Raw genomic sequence first — 25,083 nt, forward strand, 5'->3', positions numbered from 1 at the left:
AATACGGAATATTTCTCTTTTAACAGGAAATTGAAGCATTGGAAGAATTTAGAGAAAAAAATCAGAGATTGCAAAAATTATGGGTTGGAAGATTAATTATCTATTCTTCAGTTCTTTATCTGTTTACATGCTTAATCGTGTACCTGTGGTATCTTCCTGACGAATTTACAGCAAGACTTGCCATGACACTCCCATTCTTCGCTTTTCCTTTTATGTAAGTGAAGTTTCTTTTTGTTGATCCTTTCTTTTTCTGACCAGATAATTTTAATATATTCGTTCTCTTTTTATTATAAGATATTATCTCAGATTGAATAAGTTTGGACTATTTTTATAGTTTGATAACTATTTTTTTAAATTGTATAATTTCTAGTCTATAACCTAAAGGGTTGTTCTTAATAAAAACCCAGAGTCAGGTATTAGGGGGTGAAAGCCTAGAGGTCAGAGTAGCAGGGGAGCCAGCCACTAGAGAGACGGTTTACCTCTACCAATGCTCAGACTGAAGGGGCGGTCCTGTGTATCCTCAGACTGCATTTACAGCCTGCATCTGTCTGAGCTCCGGTCTCCTCCTGCCTTGTATTCCTCTCACTGCCCAGCTGTATCCCTTCCTGTCTCCACCTCCCTAATGCTGGGATTAAAGATGTAGGCCACCGCCGCCTGGCTTCTAGTGGCTTACTTAGTTCTGCACTCAGATCTTCAGGCAAGCTTTACTTGTTAAAACACAAATAAAATATCACTATATCTTAGGGATAGTACCATTGTTGCTAGTAATATTTTATAGTTTTCTGTTAGGCTACCATAGTTTCTGTAGGCCAATGGTTCTTAACCTGTGGGTATTGACCCCTTCAGAGGTCAAATAACCCTTTCATAGTGGTTGCATAATAGATATCCTGCATATCAGATGTTTACATTATGACTTTTAACAGAAAAATTGCAGTTATGAATTAGTGAAAATAATTTTATGGTTTTGGGGGTCACTATAACCTGAAGAATGGTATTAAAGGGTCCCAGCCTTAGAAAGGCTGAGAATTACTGCTATAGGCATTGGGCATGATATATGGAGTATGGAGATGAGTGGGGAGGGTTTGTAATACCGAAATAATAAGTGTCCAAATGCCTCCAAGTATGTATCTTTCATCCTAATGCCTCTCTTTTTAATTATTGCTATCAGCCAATTAATTATTCCTTCTTAACTATTTCATAATCTGGCACTTTATGGGAGGTGTATCTCAACTGAGGATTTTGGGAAACAGTGAGAAGTCTTTTCATTTAATTAGCAAACATTTATGAATAACAATTGTGTAGACATTGGGCTATAATAGTATATGGTGAACAAAATTAAAAAAATCATTGGCTGTAAATTTTAGGTTTTATATATATTAAGGAATCAGTGTTATTAATGTTATGACAGAGAAATACAAAATGCTATGGGAACTTTTAACAGGGGCCCTAACCCAGGCTTGGGGACAGGTCCTAGAAACAGTCTTGGTTACCTTTTCCATTGTTCTCAAGTTAAGCAGCTTAGAACAATATCCATTATATCAGAGCTCTGAAGTTCAGAAACTCAGGCAGATTAGACCCAGGCCTGAGTGAGTCTGCAGGGGTTAGACAGAAGTGTATTTGGAGTCTCTGCGGGAGAACTGCAGACTTAGGTTGTTGGTCGACTCTGATTTACCTGGGTAATCCCTGATAGTCTCCCACTTAAAATCAGTAACTGTGATTGTATCTGCACAGTTATTGTGATTGTGTCTGCACAACACTTTGTCTAGATTACTGTGTTAGGAAGGATATCTGTGGTGCTGTCTACTACAGACTCCTGTAAAACTGGTGTTTGAATTTTATACTTGCAGAGTGGATATGTGTGACGTGCTGTGACATGGCAGCAAGAGGAGCTGTAGCCATGGCTGTGTGTGGTTTTGAGCAGAATGAGGTGGATGCTATTGCTACCCTGGGCATTTACCTTTTTATTATGGGGACCCAGCCCCGAGCACAGTCTATCCATGTGCAGCGTAGGCTTTCCCACTTTAGGTGAGCCTCTCAGACATGTTCAGATGTCTTTCTCATAAGTCATTCTAAATCCAGCCAAATTGACAAGAATAACCAGCACATCATCATAGCCTCTGAGAGTGAAGATCTAATAAATTAGAAGGAAGTAAGAGTGGATCTAGAGTAGGAAGCTAGAAGGATATTATAGTTGATAAAGAGAAATGATGAATGATTTGTATTGGGTGGGAAGGGAAGAGCAAATGGATTGAACGAAATTGATGTGTTGGAGATTTAGGAAGTAGAATTGAGAGGCATTTGGTGATTGGCTGATTATGGGGTGAAGAGGAAGAATCATTTCAAGGATAAAATTCAGGCTTCTAGTTTGGCATGTTTGGCTGAGATTATTATCATTCATCAAAATAGTGAACACCATGAGCAGGAGAAGGTTTGGTAGACCCCTCATTTTCCAATTGGAGCTGTCGGATGGATGGTTGAGTATGAGTACGGAAGTTAGAGACAATTCAGTAGAAGATATATGAATATATGCCTTCTGTGAGGGCAGAGAAGGGGCGTATTTGGGGGTGTGTGACGGAGAGGAGAATGCTGTGAAGTGAGCTTGGAGAATCAGGCAAGTTCCAGATCATGGGCAGTCAAAGCATCTCGTAGCGGGCGGAATGGGAAGAATGGCATGATAGAAATTACGTTCAGAGGGTCACTTAGGTGCTGTCGTGAGGATTGGTAAGAGGAGAGGAGAAAATCCAACACCTGGGAAGCTGCTATCTAAGTTATCTTGTTTTACTTTTGAGACTAGGTCTCATTGTGTGGAGTAGCTGGCCTGCAACTCACTGTGTACACCAGGCTGGCCTCAAACCCATAGAGATTGATTGTTTTTGCCTCCCGAGTGCTGTGATTAAAGACCTACACTACCATGCTTGGTTTCATAAATTTAAAGGTGGATTGGGCTGCTCAGTAACACCAGAAGTTAATAAATAATTTAGAAATGTTTTGGAAGTTAAAGCTGACACAATATGATAGGAAAAAATGGGATATAGAAAAAGAAATTTAAGATTTTGGTTTTGCATTTAGTCTGGGACATATTTCTAAATTTGAACTCCCAAACCCATAAAGTAATCAACTTTGCATGTGCAGAGGTGAACAAGTTTATTTTTATATTCAGATCTGAGAACTGGAATTGAGTTCATGTGGAACATTGCAGTTAATCTTCTGGACATTGGCTGTGGGGCCTCGTCATGTCCTTGGCTAGAGCTTTGTCTCTGAGCTATGCTACCAGCCTCACTCTTAGCTTGTTTCCTTTCTTTTTAGAAATCTTTTGGAGCTTTTTAAATTTCAAGTAGATGAACTTATAATACTGAACTCTTACACTGTTTCCTTTATATTTTTCATAAAAAAAGGAGAAAATAAGGTTAAAAGTATGAGATACTTACTTGATTTAAATATTTTCACAAAACTAGGAAAACTACTCTTACTTGACATTCAGTTCTATAGAGCAGTTGATTTTCTGATTATAAAAGGTAATTTATAGATCCCCGATAGAGAACTCCGCTAATTTCAACTGCTGCCCCAAATTGTGCTTTGCTGGGTCTGTTAGTAAGTCATAAGAATCACTTTTGAAACAATCACTTTATTTAAATAATTATAGTAATTATTTTTGATGATCCTGGGATGGAACCCAGTGCATGAGTTACTTTCCACTGAGCTATATTCTTAGCCTGAATCATTTTTAAAAGTAGAAAAACTTAATTGTTTAAGTGTTGACTTGACATAGCCTAGAGTCATCGGAGAAGGGAGTCTCACTTGAAGGGTTGGCTAGATCAGATTGGCCTGAAGACAGCTGCTAAGCATGAGCCTGGGCATAAGCCCGGAAACAGTTTTCCTCCACGGTTTCTACCTTCGCGTTCTTGTTTGAGTTCCTTAGTGGTGGACTGTGACATTTGAGTATAAACCAAACAAAGCGTTCCTGTCTTCAGTGGGTTTTGTTAGTGGGTTTTAGCAGCCACAGAAAGGCAGCTAGAACAGTTATACTTGTTCCTTCATTATTTGTGTGTGTGTGTGTGTGTGTGTGTGTGTGTTTGCACATGTGGCTTTAGGTCAGATAACATTCTTTTTGGCTGGCAGTTCTCTTCTACCATGTGGTCCTGGATTGAATTTGGGCTGTCCTACTCTGCTTCAAGAGCTTTTGTCTACCGAGTCATCTTGCCTACCCATGAAGCATTTGGTTGCTGTGCTCTCTGATTGCTGTGTGTCACTGTAGTTAGTGCTCTCTGGTTTGATAAGTTGCAGAACCACCTCACTTTGTCTCTTCATTGTTACCCCGTTCTCTACTGTTGTGGCTTCTGTTTCAGTGACAAAGAATAGATTGTCTTTTCAGGCAGTGACAGTCAGCATGAAACAATACAGGTGTGGAAGTGGATGCTGAGGTAAATAAAGAGTTATCACCTGGGTTATTTTATTGGTAGTAGGAACTATTACTTAAGTTTGGTTGGCCTTTTTTCCTTGGAGAGCAGTTCTGATGGCTGGACTAGGATTTACTTCAAGTATTGGAAGCAGAAGGAGCAATAAAATGTATTGCTTTATTCTTCACATTTTTATTGATTAGACCACTTAGAAATTTGTCTGATATGTTCAAAATGTGACCATTATCTCTATCACGTATTTGGCGCTGCCTCAACTATAGAGGTCAAGGGCCAAGACAGAGCCTTTGCAGTCCAGTCACAGCTGTTGCAGAATTGCCCTTGGTAGTAGGGTATCAGTGCTCCGCCTTCACCTTGTTTATAAGACGGATGAACTTTAGGTTCCATTATTGTTTCCTAGAACATAGACTTAAGTGGATATAATTTTTTCAATTCTTTTAAACTTAAACGTTGCTTTTTTAGTGCTGAGGATCAAATCCAAGGCCTTATACATACTAAACAAATACTCTACTACTGGGGTATATTCCTGGCATAAGATTGAACCCCCTTCGCTTCCCACGCCCAGTGCTAAGGCTCAAATCCCCAGGGCTTCACACGTACTAGGCAGGTATTCTACCCTCTAACCCACTAAGTTATACTCAGAATGTAGCGTTTGTTTCATAGGCATCGTTAGGCTTTGCCACAGGGAGGGAAGGTTTGGGTATACTTAGACATTTTTATTTCTGCAGATGTACATTATTTTCGGAATTGATTGATCTGTTTTCTTCAAGAAATAAAGAAATAATATCTCGGTACATAGTCTAGTCTAGGGTGGCCTCCAACTGGTAATCCTCCTGAATGCTGTGAAGATGGGTATGTTCTACATGCCTGTCTGAGTTGGCTATACAGACACACAGACATACACAGACAGACATGCACATGCATACGTAAGTAGTTTTTTTATTTTTTTAAGGGGTGCTAGGGATATATGTATTAGGCAATCATTTTATCTGAGCTACATCCTCAAACCCTTTTTAGCTTTTATTTTCAGACAGGGTCTTGCTCAAATGATCAGGCTGACCTTGAAGTTGCTCTGTAGCTTGGACAAGGCCTGGAATTTAGATTTTCCTATTTTAGTTTCTTGAGTGGCTGCATTAAAAGCGTGCACAGCCAGGCCTGCTTGGTGTGTGTGTGTGTATGTGTGTGTCTCCAACCCAAGGCCTCAGTGTATGCTAGGTAAATAGTCTATCTATGACTGAGCTGCATCGAGTATAGCATGAATTCTGATTGGCATTAATAATAAAAACCCAGAGTCAGATATTAGGGGGTGAGAGCTGAAGGACCAGAGAAGCAGAGCAGTCAGCCATGGAGAGCTCTCACCTCTACCAGTGCTCCGATGGAAGGGGCACTCCTGTCTCTACAAATCCTCTCTGATGGAGGGCACTCCTGTCTCTACAAATCCTCTCCGATGGAAGGGGCATTCCTGTCTCTACAAGTCCTCAGACTGCATCTGAGCTCCTGTCTCCTCTTGTTTTATATTCCTCTCTCTGCCCAGTCATATCACCTCTGTCTCCTCCTCCCGAGTACTGGGATTAAAGACGTGTGACTCCCAAGTACTAGGATTAAAGGTGTGAGCCACCATCACCTGAATCTGTTTCTCTTTGAGACTGGATCAATCTAGTGTAGCCCAGGGTGGCTTTGAACTAAGAGAGATCTGTCTGCCTCTGCCTCCCGAGTGCTGCTGGGATTAAAGGTGTGTGCTACCACCGTCTGGCCTCTATGGCTAACTAGTGACTTAGCTCAGCACTCTGATCATCAGGCAAGCTTTATTTGTTAGATCACAAACAAAATATCACTACAGTCTAGCTCTAATTGGTTTATTTTAAAGTGAACAACTTTTAGATGTTTTTTGTGTGTATGTGGTCATTAAGTCCAGTGCCCCATGCTTGCTAGACAACCACTCTTTCACTTAGTCATACCTCAGCTACTTACTTTTTAATGTCATAAGCACTCTTTCAGACATGTTCCGTTTCTTTTCCTTCCTTCCCTCTCTCAATCCTTCATTTCCTTTCTTAATAAAAATTTCTAGACATTTTATTCCCTCTAATTTTAGAAATTAATTACTTTAAAAATTTGATCTGCCTAGAGGAATAAACCATTGTCTTCCTCCATGGTGGATTTGTTTTTTAATTAAATCAAATCTTTGTTGTTGTTGTTGTTTTCTCTGGGACTCTGAGGGAAGAAATTTAAGCAAGGGAACCAAGAAAGGTGGTCATCTTCCTCTCTCTCTTTCTCTCTCTCTCTCTCTCTCTTCTTTCTTTCCCCACTTCAGTTAGAAGCTGTTAAGAATAGTTTTAACAAAATGGTTACTTTGATCCTACTTACTTTTCTATTGCAGTGACAAAATACTATGACCAAAGTAACGTTTAAAAGAAAGAGTTTAATTTGGTTCCCAAGGTTACTCTATGACCATCATGGCAGAGAGCATGGTGGCAGCTGTCAGGCAGGGATGGTGCTAGAGCAGCAGCTGAGAGCTCACATGTTGAGAAAACAGCCATGAGGCAGAGGGGCACACTGGAAATGCCTGGGTGTTTGAAACCTCAGTGCTCACCCCCACTGACATCTCCAACAAGATCAAATCTCCTAATCCCTTCCAAACAGTTCCACCAACTAGGACCAGGTATTCAAATATGAGCTATGGGGACCATTCTTATTCAAACCATCACACACAGTTTTCATGCTTCCTACTGCTGGGTATTTCCTGAGTTAGTTAGAAGACTGGCAAACATGGCAGCCTTTTGAAGTAAATTCAGTCATTTGGCCAGCCTACTGCTTCCTCCCTTCCTCCCTCCCTCCTTCATTCTCTCCCTTCCTTCCTTTTCTCCACACAAATATACCCCTGTGGAGGTCAGAGAACAACTTGAAGGAGCTGATTCTCTCCCTCCACTTAGTCCTTAGGCTTGATGGCAAACACCTTTCCCATCTCAAGGATCCCCATGACAGAAGTTTTAAATTTTTTTGATGAGATGCTGTTTGTCAGTTTTATTTTTATGAATATTGTTTTTCTATCACGTTTAAGAACTTTTTCCTTAATTATATGCCCCAGAGATTTCCCCAGAGATGTTTTTTTTTAAGCCTTTTAAAGGAAATATGTTATACTGGTTTGTAATGTATTTTTAATTGACTTTTGTGTAGGGATGAGATGTTGGTTGAAGTCTCCCCAACCCCAGATGCTGCCTAGTGAGTGAATTTTTAGAAAGGAGCCATACCTTTAAAAACTATTTTCATAGATCTTTTACAAGTGCAATATGTACATATGTAAGGAAACATTATAATGAAACCCATTATTTTATCCAACTAATTTGTGGTAGTAAAATTAAAAAGATAAGTAACTTTGTCTAGTTAAGTCTTTGTTTTTGTGGTATTTAATACCACATAAGCATTTTCTACTTTTTTGGGCCCTGGTATGTCTCTGTTCATGATTTTCAGTCTGAGAAAACAGTTTGAAAGTTAGTTCATGTTAAGGATTAGATTTTATTTTATGATCCAGTATGTCGGTCTCTTTGAATTTCTGGTTTAAAATTTAGTGCATTTTGGTGATAAGAAAGAAGTTAATTTTAGTTTTTAAATATAATGTATTTTTTTAGTTTTATAAAAAAGGCTTTCTATATATTATATTTACTTTATTTCAAGCCAGTTATTTGTGGGAGATGTTTGGGATGAATGGAATGTCTCCAACTGTGTTCTTGACTAACTGGAGACCTTCTAGTAAATACTTTGGATTGATACGCCTGCATCTTAGAGTTGATCTATTTGTTATTTTTTCAGGAATTTGCATGATAATTACAGGCTGGATTAGCTCACATTCCCACCAACAGTGTACATAAGGGTTCCCTCTTGTCTGTTTGCTTGCTAGAGCTTGATGTGGTAGATGATCTTTTTGATGTTTTTTTGAATTGTAAATATCTTTATATTTCTGTATTCACTAGGGAAACTAGCCTATAATTTTCTTCTTTTGTTGTTTTATCTTGTTTTCTGGTTTTGGTATCAAGATAATACTGGCTTCATAAAAAGTTTGGTAGTATTATCCCCCTTTCTATTTTATGGAGTAGTTTAAGCTCAGTGTTCGTTCTTAAAACAGGAGATTTCACTAGTAATCCATCTGGGCCTGTTTCATTTGAAAGATCCATTTATTTATTATTATTTGTTTAATCTCATTGCTTTTTACAATTCATTTAATTTTTAATCTTTTCATTTGTGTGTGTGTATGTTTGGGGGTGTTCACACATGTCATGGCACACGTAAGGAGGACAGTCCTGTGGGGCTGATTATGTGCCTTCATGTTGTCAGGTGTTCACAGCACTTTACCCTCAGAGCCATCTGGCTGGCCTACTGTTTTTCTATATTTATATTGACTTGAAGAGATGACCTTGACAAGGTTGTGATAGGATTAGTTTTGAGTTTCTCTTAATTCTTTTAATATTTTTGGATATGATAGTAGTTCAAAGCCTAAAGAGTTATTGCCATAAAACCCTTTTTAGAGGCAAGGTTTCTCTGTATGACCTTGGATGTCCTGGAACTCTCTGTAGACCAGTCTGGCTTCCAACTCACAGAGATCCACCTGCCTCTGCCTCCCGATTGCTGGGATTAAAGACATGTGCCACCACTGCTTAGCTACTATGAAATCTTAAAAGGAGTTATTTAGCTAAATTTTTTTATCAAGTATTTATTTGAAAGTAAGCCTCCCCTTCATTTCCTTCTCCAGATAGCCTATTCTATTACATAAAGAAGAACTCTCCAATGGATTATGTAATAATGCTCATGTTTGGAAAAGCAAAACATTCTTGCCTGTTCACACAAGAGAACATATATGCCTGTTCCGACAAGGGCACATGTAAGAAAAGTCTTTGGAATTGATACTTATTTAGAGAAAGCATCCTGAGGTTGGAGAGATGACTCAGTGGTTAAGACTTGTACTGCTCTTGCAGAGACTTGAGTTCAGCTCCTCGCATCTGTGTTAGTAGGTTTACAACTGTGACTTCAGCTCTCGGTATCTTGCACCTTCTTCTGGCCTCTATGGACATCACCATACATGTGCACATACAAATGCACATAAGTAAAAATAAAATAAATATTAATAAAAGAAAGCTTTCTGTAATATTGTTCTTCATGCCTTGGGGGATTCATAGACTCCTTAGAAACTGACAAAAGCAATGGTTTCTCTAGAGAAGTAAACTCATACAAAGGCAGTTTTGTAATTCAAGGGAACCCTTATGGAGTTTAGGTAAAGAACTCCTCTGTTGAAAGCTCAGGCAATCTACTGGATTCCTTGATAGAATATACTACTTTTTGACTTTTAATATGTAGAGAGAAATACCTAACCCTAATTAAAGTCTATGGATTCTGATTTTGTTTTGAATTTTGCTTCCTCTCTAGCATCTGGACCATAAGAACTGTGCTTATTTTCTTCTTTTCCAAGAGAACAGAGAGAAATAGTAAGTTTAAGTTCCAAATATTTTTTTATAAATATATATTAAATAAACAAACTCATTGTGTGATATTTTATAAGCTAGTTATGAAATAGTTTATGAGACCATAGTATGTATGAGATTATATTGTGTGTCAGAATTCTTTGCTATACAATAAAATGAAGTTTATGAACGTAATAAATTTCTATTTTTCATATATATCAGTTCTTATTTAGATTTTTTTTCACAAAACATTTTTTTAAATAAAAGCAAATTGTATTAAATTAATCTTTGTGGGAAACATTGGTACAAAGTAAAATATAACACACATATTCTTGTTCTTTTTACTTATTTTATTATTTTATGTGTATGGGTATTTTACCTGCATGTTTGTCTATACTGTGTGAGCCACTTGGTACCTGTGGTGTCCAGGAGAGGCCATTGGATCTCCTAGTTAAAGATGGTTATGAGTGTCTATGTGTGCTAGGAATTGAACCTGGGTCCTTTGGAAGAGTAACCAGTGCTTTTAACTACAGAGCCATTTCTCTGGCCTTCTAACTTTTCCTTTAACTGTATTACTCTCCTTAACCTCATAGCCCTTTAGCTTCATTTTAACTGAAATATAAAAATAAAGAATCAGCTTCTGTGTATGTTTTATATATGTGCAAGTTGTAAAGATTTTCAAGTCTTAAGAAATATCTTAATCAGTTATATATTTATTTATTGAAAATGTTTTCATACAGTATATTCTGATCATTGTTTTCCCTCCCTCAATCCTCCCAGATCCTCCCCACTTCTATACCCAGCTAACTCCATACCCTTTTCTATCTCTCTTTTGAAAACAAATAGGCAATTAAAGAAAAAGCCAGAATAAAAAAAGAAAGAACAAAAATATCACAAGAAACACACATATATACACTCAGATACATGCAAAAACAAAACTCATAAAAACACAAAATCAAACATCATAATCTATAAGACCAGTAAAACAAACAAACAAAAAAGTCCAAAAAGCAAATATGAGACAAAAGGCCTATAAAAATATCTTTGAATTAATTTTGTGTTGGTCATGTATTACTGGGCATGGGGCCTGCCCTAAAGTATGGTTAACATGCCCAATAAGACTCCATTGGAGAAAACTAATTTTTCCTTTGCGAGAGGATGCCATTTGGAGAAAGCTTTTTAGTTAGGGTTGGGAACTCGTATCCATTTCTACTTTTCAGCACTTGAACCGTGTTGACATGACTCTGTGTAAGCCCTGTGTTTGCTGCCCCAAGTCTCTCTGAGTTCATATGTGCACCTGTCCTGTTGTGTCTAGAAGACACTGTTGCCTTGGTGTCACTCATCCCCTCTGGCTGTACAGTCTCCTCACTGCCTCTGAGCCCTGGGGGAAGGAGTTTGAAGAATCCCACTTAGGACTGAAATGTTCCAAAGTCCCTCACTCTCTAAACATTGTCTAGTTGTGAGTCTCTGTTAGTTCCCATGTACTACAAATGAAAGGTTCTCTGGTGATGGTTGAGTGAGGCATGATCTATGGGTATGACAGGATGCCATTATGGCTTCTCTTATTGCTATGTTCCTTGAGCACAGTGGTTCTCAACTTTCCTAATGCTGGAACCCCTTAATGCCATTCCTCATGTTGTGGTGAACGCTAACCATAAAATTAGTTCCATTGCCACTTTATAACTGTAATTTTGCTTCTGTTATGAATCATAATGTAAATATCTGATTGCAGGATATCTGATATGCGATCCCTGTAAAAGGGTCATTTGACCTGTACATTTGACAACCCATAGGTTGAAAACCACTGTGTTGACAGAATAGTAGTACTTGGTTTTCTCCTAGGTCTTAGGATTTTGGCCACCTGAGCAGTGTCTGGCATGAGTTCCACCTTGTGGGGTGGGCCTAGACTCTAAGTAGAGAGCAACTGGTTACTCCCACAGCTTTTGTGCCATTGTTGTACTAGAGTGCCGTGCAGATAAGTCACAGCGTGGACTACAGGGCTTGTAGGGGGCTGGTGTTGGTCCTTTTCCTCTGCAGTATCGAGTATCTTTCAGTACATGAGCCCCAGTCTTCACTAACAGCAAAGGCCCTAGCTAAGCACCAGCTTGACCTCTCTGTTCAATGAGAAGTATACATTCTTCTAAAAATAAACTTTCCATATTGTTTGCTTCTTTTTCTTTTTTTGTTTTTTTTCCCACTGTACAAAGTTTAGTATATTGAATTAACGAGTATCTGTCATTCTACTGAAACAGTTATCAACTCACGGTCTATCTTAATTTTGTTTTTGCCTTCATCTTCACTATTTACATTATTTTGAAGTATATTTTAAAATAGAGTAATAATAATATAATACATTAATCATACTTAGAAATATTAATAAAATATTAATATAAAATATAAAATTTCTGGTAATTTAAGAAGTTCTACTTGCTTTAAGAATATTTTGTTTGATTCAGTATGTAAATAAGGTTGTATAAGTAGATGGCCTTTAGAATATCCTCCTTGCATACGACCTTACTTCTGTCTGCTTCAGTATATGTGGCCGAGTCCAAATAACCACTTATCTTGAGATACCTTTGATTTTTTTCTCTCACACTTTTCCTTATCCTATTTTTTTGGTATCCCTATTCTCTTTGAATATAACTACATGCTTAATCTCTGACAAACACTATCTAAAATACACTTAAATTTTCACTTAAAAAGTTTTATTATATATGTGTGTGTGCGCGCGCGCGCGTGCGCCTGCATGTATTTATATGCCCCATGTATGTAGTACAGATGTCTGCGGAGACTAGAAGAGGGCATTTGATCATTGGAACTGGACTTATAGGTGGTTGTGAGTTGCCCGATATGGGTGTTTGGAACTAAACTTTAGTTCTGTGCAAGACAGTTCTAGGGAATCTGACACCCTCACACAGAGATCCATGCAGGCAAAATACCAATGCACATAAAATAAAAATAAATTGTTCAAAAAATTTTGTCTATATAAAGTCCATTAATATTTTTCCTGAATCTTGAAATGTATAATACAGCCAGAATATGAAATATATGGGTAAACATTAAGATAATTTTTATCTCTGCATATGTGATAAATTTAGAGGAATCCTGGACATTTTCTTGTGTTTACTTCATGTATATTATTTATGATGATTGAGTTTCATATCTAAGCATCTTAATATTTGATTTAGCTTTTATTTAAATCTTCTTTTCTAGACGAAGCTTTGGATGATTTAAAATCCCAGAAGAAAAAGATAGTAAGTTAAATTTTATCTAAAGTTAATTTATATAAATAAGTTAAGAACGGAATAATTAATGTTTATATATTATACCTTAGTGACTCTTCAAGGAACACTTTTGACAGTATTTTGATGTTGAAATTATGATTTTTTGTAGTTAATGATAATATACAGGAAAAAGGTTAGATGTGGTGTTTTTAGATTCTGAGAACTATACTAGTTGGGAAAGTAAGCAAATAATTCATATTGAAGAACTAAATGAGGCAGAGGGTATAAAGGTGAGTGCCCAGAGTGTGTTTTAGAGCCCCAGTAGAGGAAATGTATACTTGTGTTCATTCTTAGGTTTCTTTAGTACAGAGTACAGAGAGAGAGAGACAGAGAGACAGAGATAGAGAGAAAAAAAGGAATATTAGTTATAAGAGAAACTCAACATGAAAAGACTGAAATGAGAGACTATGACATTTTTTCTAGTATCTTTTGCTTTACTCCTGCAATGGTGAGCACATTGTGAGCCTAGTTCGTGAATGCTTTGTGTGTTTTGGGAAGAGTACTAGAGTAAGACAAAGGGCTGAGGGGCTCAGAGGTCGGCACATGAAAGTCTGTATAAGTGAGTTGATCTTGGGGTTTGCCTTTATGGTTTTACACGTTTTCTTAGAATTAAAGTGGAAATGGTGGTGATTGCTGGTAGTATGATGTTATATAGAAAACTCATGAGATGGAATTTACTCTTGTGTAGTCTCTTTAGTGTACTTGTGTCTGGAGTATAATAAGTTGATTCGTTTTCTGTTGCTGTGATAAAGAACTGAGGTGTTCAACTTAAACTGATGACAATTCATTTTGGCTCCTGACTTTAAAGGTTTTAGTCCTTGATCACTTGCTTGCCTGCGGTAGCACAGTATCTCACGATGGGTGCATGTTGTATGGAAAGAATTTTAGTAACAATTACAAAATGTAATGGGGAGTGGGTTTGTATCAATTAGTACTTTAGAATTATCTTATTAAGGAAAATAAATGAAACAGACACACACGTGAATATTAAGGCTGACTGACTTACTAGGAATTGCAGTTGTTGAAATAGCATTGATTTGAGTTCTCTGTTAAAGATGACAATTTTGTCTAACCTTTAAAAAAATTTAAAACATTTTTATCTTTTAAAAACTTTCACTGCATATAGTCATTATATTTATTATGTTACATAAGGACATATTGACACAAGTATGTATTGTATTGAGGGAGTTCCCTTCTCGTGTCTCCCTGGTCTCCCCACTTCCCTTAGTCCTTTCCCCGTAGACACTCTCACGTCATATGTTTACACATGTGTTTGTATGTGTATAAAACCTAGGAATCACATACAGGAGAAAACACACAATACCTGCTTCTCTGAGACTGGCTTAATTTTCTTAATACGCCAGTCTTTGTAAACATAGCAGTAGGCTGCACCTGTAGCTATGCTGATAGAATCAGTAGCTTCTTGTCACCCTGACATTCACATTTTTATTATTCATAGTGGGATAAAACTGTAAATTATCTGTAGGTCACAATGCAACACTTTAAGTGCTCACTCATCATATTCGTCTTAGTGACTTCTGTTGTGCTAGTGTAGAGCATTTCTGTTGTTACTGAGAGTTCTGTTTCACAAGAGGTCTAAAAAGCATTAGCATCAGAGATTAAATTCTTTAATATTCCTAATGACATTGATTTGGGGATGTATTCTGTGATACCTCTACTTATTCTTAATTTTCTCTAGGCCAAAATGAATTTTATATCATAAAATTAAAGTAACTTTATTTATTATATATTATTTATCATTATTAATTTGTTATAATTGTGTAATAATTAGTAAAATATTTTAGTTTTACTAAATTGAGATTCATTAATCTTCTCAGAACTTAGCTTCTTAAATGTTGAACATTTAATGGGGAATCTATTAACTTCTATTGTGTGGGTTATTTCTTTTAAAGCTATGCTTTAGCTAAGTAAATGTCATTTGAGTTGCTTTCTAAAATAAGTGTCCCTGGAATGAACACGACCTATAATGCATATAGTGGTTATTGGTCACTGGGAAGGAGAAGGTCCTGTTCCAATTTTTCCCTAGTTTTTTTTTTTCGTGCTGACTATCTTAGACTAGATCTTAACTCTAAGTATTGCTGAAGTGATATTTTACTAGTGATTACTTTTAAAATCAAACCCCTGTATTAGGCTTTAAAGTGACTTGAGAGCATAGTAAGTAAAGTGCTGGAACAAGAAGCATTTTAATTACAGGCCCTAGTGTGAGCGTAAAACCCAATACAAATTTTACTTAAATCCTGTTGGATTTTTTTTTATTCTAAAGTCGTTTGAATCTAAGTAAAAAAAAAAAAATAAAGGGGTGGGGTGGGGAGGACGTTAGCTTTTTGAGTCACTTGAGCAAAGCCATGGCTGTTCTCCAGTTAGTGAGTTTTCACTGCACTCGCAGCAAGCTAATTGCTTCTGCTAATAAATAATCTAAAATCGATGCTGACAGCAGTTAATTGGCACAGAGATTTTATTTTGTAAAGCTCTTGGCTAACGACCTTCTTAAATTAATAGCATTAAGTGCTATGAGGAAATAAATCTGAGGAATTGCCTGTCACTTGCTTGTCATGTCTAATAACTTCCGATAATGATGGCTGATAGATTTCTGCACATTCCATTATTGAAGTCGGTGCATGTAATTATTCTCCTCATTATATGTAAACAATTAGCCAGATTTGGTATTTCCTTGCAGTAAAGCTGCTAAAATACAAGCAATGTGTTAGAGGTTAGAAACTATTTTAAAAACTTGGATTTTAATTATTTGATCGTAGGAAATCTTTTTATTTAGATACATTTGCTGAATGTAAGTACAAACAGGAGAGGGGTGATTTTATTTTTTTTGATTCCAAGATTTTAATATCTTTTGAATACGATTTATAAAAACAAAAACAAATAATGATTCAAAATATAACAATTTATGGGAATTTTTGTTTGTAGCTTGAAGAAGTCATGGAAAAAGAAACTTATAAGACTGCTAAGTTAATTCTCGAAAGGTTTGATCCAGAATCAAAGAAAGCAAAGGTAAAACTGTGACTCTGTTTTTTCACTACAACTTCTCCATTGTATTCGGGACTTGGTAATTTAAACATGATTGTAATTGACAGGAGTTTGAGCCGCCGTCTGCTGGAGCAGCTGTAACTGCGAAACCAGGACAAGGTAAATAACTTTGTAGAAACTGCTGCTGCTGTTGGAAAGATCCATATTCACCCAAGTGAGTTCACAAGTGTGTGCTGGTGGTGTGTAAAAAGTTAAATGCTTTTATGTTCATTTATACTTGGTAATCTGACATACGACATAGAATAGATAACAATATTTTTGCTTTTATTTTGTGGGAATACATTGATAAGTTAGAATATTGAATATTTATTGAGATTAAAATAAATAATTGGTTTTAATTTTGAAATTTAATTAATTTTACTTATATTATAATGAGCTTTTTCCCTTGCAAATAATAGTCTTAGGAATATCTGTTTTTAATATCTTTTCATTTTTATGAGTTCCTTCTGGAGAATGAAGATTTTTGTGACAGTTAAAAAACTTTAAAATAAAAAAAAATAATTTAAAAATGAGAAAAATGAGGATTGAATATATATGAATTTTTTATATAGTTCATATAGAACTATATAGAAAAAAATTTCATATAACAACAAATTTTTGCAGTTGTATTGCCTATCATCACCTTTACATTTAGTATTATAAAATTTCAAGTCATTTTATATTTATTGCGAATTATTTAAATTTAGTTTATTATTATTGTATGTAGGATGTGTGTTGTTGTGTGGGGGGTCATGTATGCCAGGGCTCATGTGTAGCAGTCAAAGGGTAACTGTGCAGTTGACTCAATCCTTCCACCTTTTTGTAGGTTAAAGGGATTGAGCATAGGTTCTCAGGCCTATGCGGTAAGCATTTACCTAGTGAGTCTCCTCATCAGCCCCCAGAAGTCATTTCATATGGTTATATGAAATATCTCCTGAAGTGGAATGTGAATATTTTGAGTGTGCATTAGTTTTTAATCTTTATTTTTTTCAGTAGAATCTGGTAAGTTTTCAAGATTTTGTGGCATTGAAGAAAAAAATACATAGAAAACTAACTCTGGTCCATGCAGAATTGAAGCCTGGTTTTAAAGTTACTATACTATTTATAGCTTTGAGAGGGAATGTTTTTTATAAATATCCACAAGGACCATGAAGATTAAATGAGTCATATTTTAGGTTTCCTAACTGGTAGGGCTGTGTGGGAAGAATTTATAACCAGTCTTTATAACTAGGATTTTGAATTAGAGAAATATTAGCTTGTTCTTTTCTTTATTTTTTCACTGTTTTTTTGGTAAAAGTAAAAGTTCACATACAGTTAAAATAAATTAGATATATATGTTTCTAAAGAAATTCCCATATTCATAATCAGTGTTAAGTTTTTCTATAGTTTATACATTTGTTAAGCAATCATAGAAAAAAGTTTTATTCTGCGTGAAACAATTTGTGTACATATTTTTAAGAAGTACTGCTGAAGTCTGAATCCATAGGAGCTGAGAGTAAAATTGTTGTTTCCAGAGATACAGAGGTGACGGGGGCAGAAGGGAGATATCGGTCAAAGAATCCAGAGCTGTAGTTAAGTAGATGAATATGCCACACAGACAGCTAATGCACACTATGGTGACTGTAGTTAGCAATGCTGTATTGTTTGCTTGAAATTTGCAACGACAGTGGATTTTATGTGTTCTCCGTATACAGGAAAACTGGCATGATGGGAATGTCTAATTAGCTTGACTGTAGGAATCATTTAATAATGTTGAAGAAATTCTTTGAATAAGTATTAACACTAGTAAATATGTTTTTCAGTGTGGTATTTTGCAAAAAACTATGGCTGTTGCTTTTCTAAATACTAAAATATTTCAAGCAAGTTATTTTAAGAATTTAAACGTTTTTTTTTAGAAAATTTTGAGACACAAATACAATTTTTCTTCTAACACCATATCATAATTATAGAAAACTACTGATTTATTTGCTTTGGATACTTGCACTGCTTTTGGATAGTCTTAGAGAGGATTAATTTTTAGCTGTATTGTGATCAGTCATTTAAAAAATGCATTTAAGGAGCAGGCAAGATGTCTCAGTGGGTAAAGGCTTTTGCTGCCAAGCATGATTATGGCCTCAGTCTACCCCGGGATCCACAGTTAGAAGGAGAACTGACTCCTTGAAGGTGTCCTCTGACCTCCACATATGCTTCGTGGCATACAGGCACACAGTTTTCTCCCTCTAATTAATAAAGACTTTTAATTAAAAATGTATTGAATACTTATAGGCAGGTGCCTTGTAGAATAAAGAGATGAAGGTATCATTTTTTAACCTTAAAAATTTATATTGCATGTGTGTATATCCTCTTGCATGTATAGTTATACACACATGTGTGCACATGTATGTGCAGGCCAGGGGACACCCTCACGCTGGCACTTCAGGTGCTGTTCATCTTTTTTTTTTTTTTTTTTTGAGGCAGGGTCTTTCACTTTCCTTTAGCTCCCCAAGGAGCCTAGGTTGTCTGGCTAGCAACCTAGAGACCTCCTGTCTCTGCTTCCCCACACTGGGATTACAAAGGAGGTTCTTGTCCGGTCTTTCATTTTTCATTTTGTGGTTTCTGGGGACTGAGCTCAGGTCCTGCAACTTGTACTACATACATTTTATGATTGAGCTATTTTCCCAGTCCCATCTCTCTTAAAATTTAAAACTTTAACTAAAATACACTTCTTGGGAGGGGTATATTATTCCAGGAAATCTTGACTCTGTTTTTTTTTTCCTAATTTAAAGAGTTCTAAATTGTGTTATAATTTTTATTCTACCTTTTCAGAATTGCATTTTAGTTACATTGAATCTTATTCAGGATCTTTTAGTTTCATATCTTCTTTGCTTTTTGCAGACAGGGTTACACTCTGTGGCCTAGACTAATCTGGAACTTGTGGCAATCCTTCTGCCTCAGACTCCTGAGTGCTGGGATTGCAGACGTGTGCCACCTTTCTTAACCTGCTGTTGTTCTTATAGGTGATGGTTACATAGGTGTTGGTTTTATGTTTGTGTTAGTTCTGAGTTCCTGTTGGTTTGAAATCTTTAGTTTCTGCTGCACTTGCATGCTCTCTTTCCCTCTTCCCTTCCCTCCCTCCTCTTTTCCCGTCCTCTCTCATTCCTTCTTACCTTCGCTTACTTTTTCATCTGAGTTTTGATTAACAGAAAGTGAGGTAAAGTACTGAATACATATATTGCATTCATATATGGCCCTTGAAAGGGCAACTCTCCAAAAGGATTTTAATTTGAAGTGTCTATTTTGCTAGCTCTCTTACAAATGCTGACCTGCAAAAATTGATGCATGTATAATAGATTATTTTATGTAACTGAGTTGTTAATGTTTACTGTGCTTAGACTGACTATAACTTTTGAGGATAGTATTGTTTGATTTGCCTAGGTTTTATGTTAAAAGAAATAGCATGCTTACTGGAGGATTAACCCATCTTCTCTGACGTTCTCTTTCAGTTCCAAGTAGATTTCATTTTTTTTTTTTTTAAAGAACAGCTTTGGTTTGTAAACAAATGTCAAAGACAGTGTAGAGTTCCTGTTTTTCTTGCACCAAGTTTTTTCTTTTATCATAACAAGAAGGTATGTTTGTAGCCATGTGATATGTTCATATTGTTAACCGAAGGCTGTATGTTACTCTTTTCTGTTCTATGATACCATTTGAGTTCTAGTAATGTTTAGTTGTCTTTTCTTCTTAGACAGCTTCTAACTGAAATGGTTTCTGGACTTTTCTTTGTTTTTTTGACCTTCAGAGATCTTTTCCTAACATTTTTTTTGATAAAGAGTTTTTAGATAATTTTATTCTTAAAAAAAAACATTGGTTATTTTTTGCTATGAAGGAATAAGCATACAAAGTAGGGATCTCTGTGCATAAAGATTATGTAGAAATGTTTGCTGCTATTATGGACTAGAAGACAGGAAGATTTTTGTCTCATTTTAAAAAGCGATAAAGCTTAGACAAATGAAAAATGAAATTTGCCACAATATAAACTTCTGAGTACTCTCTATATTATATAGAAATGTAAGTATTTGGGAATGATGAAAAATTAAATTTCTTTCAAGATGTTGATTATATAAGACTAAATTTTTCAAGGACTAAACTTCATTTTCAAGATCTTGAAATCGAGAACTATATTTAATTCTAATGTACTCTCTTAGTTACGGTTACTGTTGCTATGATGAAATACCAAGACCAAAAGCAAGTTGAAGAGGAAAGGCTTATTTTTCTTCGGCTTAAACTTCCACATTGTTCCCGATAGAACATCCCCATTGTCTCAGTGTGTGGGCGCACCCTTCGCGGTCCTGAGTTCCTTGCTCGTGCTCTCTCTCCTTTTGCTCCTGATTTGGACCTTGAGATTTCAGTCCGGTGCTCCAATGTGGGCCTCTGTCTCTGTCTCCTTTCATCACCTGATGAAGGTTAATATTCAGGAGGATGCCTATGTGTTTGTCTTTGGATTCACCTTCTTATTTAGCTTCTCTAGGATCACGAATTATAAGCTCAATGTCCTTTATTTATGGCTAGAAACCTTACCTTACTAGACCTGGATGGAGGTGGGTGGTCCTTGGACTTCCCACATGTCAGGGAACCCTGATTGCTCTTTGAGCTGATGAGGGAGGGGGACTTGATCGGGGGAGGGAGAGGGAAATGGGAGGCGGTGGCGGGGAGGAGGCAGAAATCTTTAATAAATAAATTAATTAATTAAAAAAAATAAAAACAACAACAACTAAAAACTTCCACATTGTTATTCATCATCAAAGGAAATCAAGACAGGAACTCAAACAGGGCCAGAACCTGGAGGCAGGAGCTGATGCAGAGGCCATGGAAGGGCGCTGCTTACTAGCTTGCTTCTCATGGCTTGCTCAGACTGCTTTCTTTTAGAACCCAGGACACCAGCTCAGGTGTAGCACCACCCACAATGGGCTGGGCCCTCCCCTATTGATCACTAATTGAGAAAATGCCTTACAGCAGGATTTCATGGAGGCATTTCCTCAACTGAGTCTCCTTCCTCTCAGATGAATTGTAGCTTGTGTCAAGGTAACAGATAAAACCAGCCAGTACAGATGAATAGGAGATTTTTGAGTTTACATGTGCCTTGATCCTGTTGAGTTAGAGGGCCTTATTTCCTTGATATCCTCTATCCCTTTTGGTTCTTACACTGGGTACTCCTCCTATTCTGTGGATTCCCTTATCCCTGAGGGGAGGGATTTGATGGAGAAATCCATTTAGGGATGTTTCAGGTTTCTCTTAGTCTGTTTAATGTCTGGCTGTGAGTCTGTGTTTGTTCCCTTCTACTACAGGAGGAAGCTTTGTGATGATGGCTGAGCAAGGCAGTGATCAATGAGTACAGCAGAATGTCGTTAGGAGTAATTTTATTGCTATATTCTTTTAGTGGAATAGTAGTATTTGGTTTTTCCTTTGGTCTTTGGGCTATCTAGTCTTAGGTTCTTGGTCACCCAAGCCGTGTTGGGTATGGATTTCATCTCGTGGAGTGGGCCTTAAGTCAAATCAGATATGGTTGGTTACTCCCACAAGTTTTACCCACCATTGCATTAGCATGTCTTGTGGGTAAGACAATGTTGTATGCAGATCAAAGGGTTTGTAAGCTGGGTTGTTGTTGTTTTTTCTCCTTTGGTAGAGTACTTTCCTATACCAAAGACAATGGCATATATAGGTAGTCTCTATGTAGGCACCAACTAGACTTCTCCACATTCAATGAGCTCTGTAGGTGTCTTCAGCAATAGGGACTTGCCACCAGTTTATGGATAGCAACCTATAGTGTTGGCAACAAACTGATTTTTTTGTTTGCTTGTTTTTGTTGTTGTTGTTTTTCCTGTAGGACCCCTATGGCCAGCAACTCAACTTAAATGTAATTTATTTCTGGATTCCTGGAAGCTTCATTTGGTGACAAGAGCTTTTCAGTTTGGGGTTCTGTTTCCCCCTTTATTTGGTGGTTTAATTTAGATTGTCTTCATATATTTATATGTTTTAGGAAGCTTCTACTGTATTAGGTTTCCATACTACCCCTCAAAAGGCCCTTAATTTTAGCTCCTCCTTCTTATGTTCCTCCCTTGTCATTCTCCCTTTCCCCCCTCCCCACTTGATCCCCCTGTTCCAGTTGTTCTCCACCCCATCCCACCTACAGCCATCTATTCTGTTTACCTTTCCTAGAGAGATTTATCTGTCCCCCCTTAGTCCCTTACTCTGTACCTAACCTTTGTGACTCTAGATTATACCTTGGTTATTATTGACTTAACAGCTAATATCCACATTTAAGAGAATACATACATTTTTGTCTATCTTGAGTTACCTTACTCAAGATGTTTTCTAGTTCCACCCATATACCTGGGAATTTTACATTTCATTTAAAAAAACAGATGAGTAATAGTCCATATTGTAAATGTACAATATTTTCTCACCATTCATCTGTTGAGGATATCTAGGTTGTTTCAATTTCTGGCTATTATGAATAGAACAGCAGTGAACATGGTTGAGCAACTGTCTCTTTGATAGGATGATGTCTTCTTTGGGTGTATGCCTAAGAATAATATAGCTGAATCTTAAGGTAGATCGATTCCCATCTTCCTGAGGAACTGCCACATTGATTTCCATAGTAGCTGCATAAATTTGCAGTCTCACCAGCATGGAGGAGTTTTCCCCTTACTCCACGTCCTTGCCAGCATGAGTTATTTGTTTTATTGTCATAACCATTGTGACAGGTGTAAGATGAAATCTAAATCAAGAAGACCTTTTTTTAAAAAAAAAATCCTGGAGATTGGATAGAATAGAGAACAAAACTGAGACATAAAATTTAGGATATAATATAATCTAGTATAGATATGAGAGGAGGTCATGAATCATACAAAGTTATGGCAATGTCAGTGGAAAAGGAGCAACTAGAGCAGTGGTTTTCAACCTCTGGGTCGTGACCCCTTTGGGAGGGTTGATGACCCTTTCATGGGGTTGTATAACATACTTACTTTGTGATTCATTACATAGCAAAACTACAGTTATGAAGTAGCAGTGGAAATCTTATGGTTATGGTCATCACAACAAGAAGCACTGTATTAAAGGGTCTCAGTATTACAGGAAGGTTGAGAACCACTGGACTAGCTAGAGAAAGTAGATTGACATAGTTTGATGTGATTGCATTTGGAAAGTAGTGGTTAGTTGGAGGAGTCATTAAATCATATCTACCAAGTCTCTTGAGAGGCATTACAAAATTAAGCCTCGTAGTATAGTTTTTAAGACATGGTGCCCTTTCTATGTGAGAATGTTCAAACAGTTATGTGGTTGCACAGTCTGTCCAGTATTGCAAGGAGATACTTCCATGAATAGTCCATAGCTTCTGTGAGTTAGAAGGTGATATTCAAATCACTATTGGAAATGCCTAGGTCACATTTGAAAAGTAAAATTAAGTTATATTTTCATTATAGAATATTCAGCTCAAGAATTATTAACAGAAAACTACAGAGAAAGATTTTAATTTTTAATTTTTTTTCATTTTACATACCAACCACAGTTGCCCCTCCCCCCTTCCCACACTCACACCCTACCGCCTCCTGAACCCATCCCCCATCCACTCCTCTGAAAGGGTAAGGCCCCCCATGGGGAGTCAACAAAGCCTGGCACATTAAGTTGAGGCAGGACTAAGCCCCTCCCCACTGCTGAGCAAGGCATCCCACCATAGAGAATGGGCTCCAAAAAGCCAACTCATGCACCAGGGACAGATTTTAATTTTTACATGGTTAGATTTTCACTAAAGAAACCCCAAAATAACTTGTGAAACATTTAACGTATAAATTAAATATTTTATTATTTTAATTTATATGAGTAGTTTGCCTGCATGTATATCTATGTACCACGTGTGTGCCTGGTGTTAGAAGAGGCCCAAAGAGGGTATCAGATTCCCTGGAACTGGAGCTGTTGATCACAATGTTGGTATGTGTGCTGGAAATCAAACCCAGGTCCTGTGGGAAAACAACCATTGCTCTTAACATTGAACCATCTCTCCAATCCCCAAATATCTGGTTTTTTTTTTTGTTGTTTTTTTTTTAAGAAATATCTAGAGGCTGGAGAGATGGCTCAGCTTACAGAAGACCTGGGTTCCCTTCCCAGCACCTAGTGGTGATGTACAGGCATTTGCAAGTCTAGTTCCAGGGGATCTGATGAGGACCCCAGGCATGATGCATGTGGTGGGCATACATACACAAAGGCAAACACTTACATAGAAAAGAAATAATTTTTATAATTATATATATATGTGTGTGTGTGTGTGTGTGTGTGTGTGTGTGTTTCCTATGTAAGTGTGCTTCATGCCTTCCAGGTGCCCGTGAAAGACTGAACAGGGTACTGGAACCCCTAGAACTGAGATTACAGACAATTGTAAGCTGCCATGTGGGTTCCAGGAACTGAACCTACTCTGCTCCTAAGTGCGGAGTCAGTTTTCCATTCCTATAAAATGTAATCCCTGTAGGAACTAGATTGCTTAAGAATGCTTCCACTTTTATTTCTTTACTTTTCATTTTTCCAGTGTTAGGGATTGACTCAGGGCTTTGCTGATTTCTGGCAGTTGTTCTACTACCTAACTATAGCTCCCCACGCAGTCCAGACTGACTTTGAGTCGATCTGTGCCTTTGCCTCTTTACTACTTGGATTCCATGTGGTTTACTATACTTGGCTTTAGATTGCTTAGTTTTTGGTTATTGTAATCCATGGAACCTGTTTATTAGTGCTAATACTAATAACTACTGCTTATTAAGTACTTTTCATGTGCTCTGGCTAAGCTCTTAATGTTAAATTTCTCATTCTTTACAGTAACCATAGCGATTAAGTATTTTCTTTATGAGGAAGCAAAGTTGAGAGATGTCA

The 25,083-nt window shown here is 37.0% G+C and overlaps 1 protein-coding gene across 2 annotated transcripts in view; it reads left to right on the forward strand.

The window, feature by feature from the left end:
• Positions 1-25,083, forward strand: part of Lnpk (lunapark, ER junction formation factor) — a 54,861-nt gene that overhangs the window by 9,728 nt on the left and 20,050 nt on the right. For both annotated transcript variants that reach the window (XM_075984852.1, XM_075984851.1), the window contains exons 4-8: positions 27-214; positions 9,831-9,889; positions 13,079-13,119; positions 16,093-16,176; positions 16,260-16,311. In XM_075984852.1, the coding sequence (XP_075840967.1) occupies positions 27-214; positions 9,831-9,889; positions 13,079-13,119; positions 16,093-16,176; positions 16,260-16,311 (424 nt within the window). The remainder of the gene's footprint in view (positions 1-26; positions 215-9,830; positions 9,890-13,078; positions 13,120-16,092; positions 16,177-16,259; positions 16,312-25,083) is intronic.

The sequence above is a fragment of the Microtus pennsylvanicus genome, chromosome 9, assembly GCF_037038515.1.
Source record: "Microtus pennsylvanicus isolate mMicPen1 chromosome 9, mMicPen1.hap1, whole genome shotgun sequence".
NCBI classification, from domain to species: domain Eukaryota; kingdom Metazoa; phylum Chordata; class Mammalia; order Rodentia; family Cricetidae; genus Microtus; species Microtus pennsylvanicus.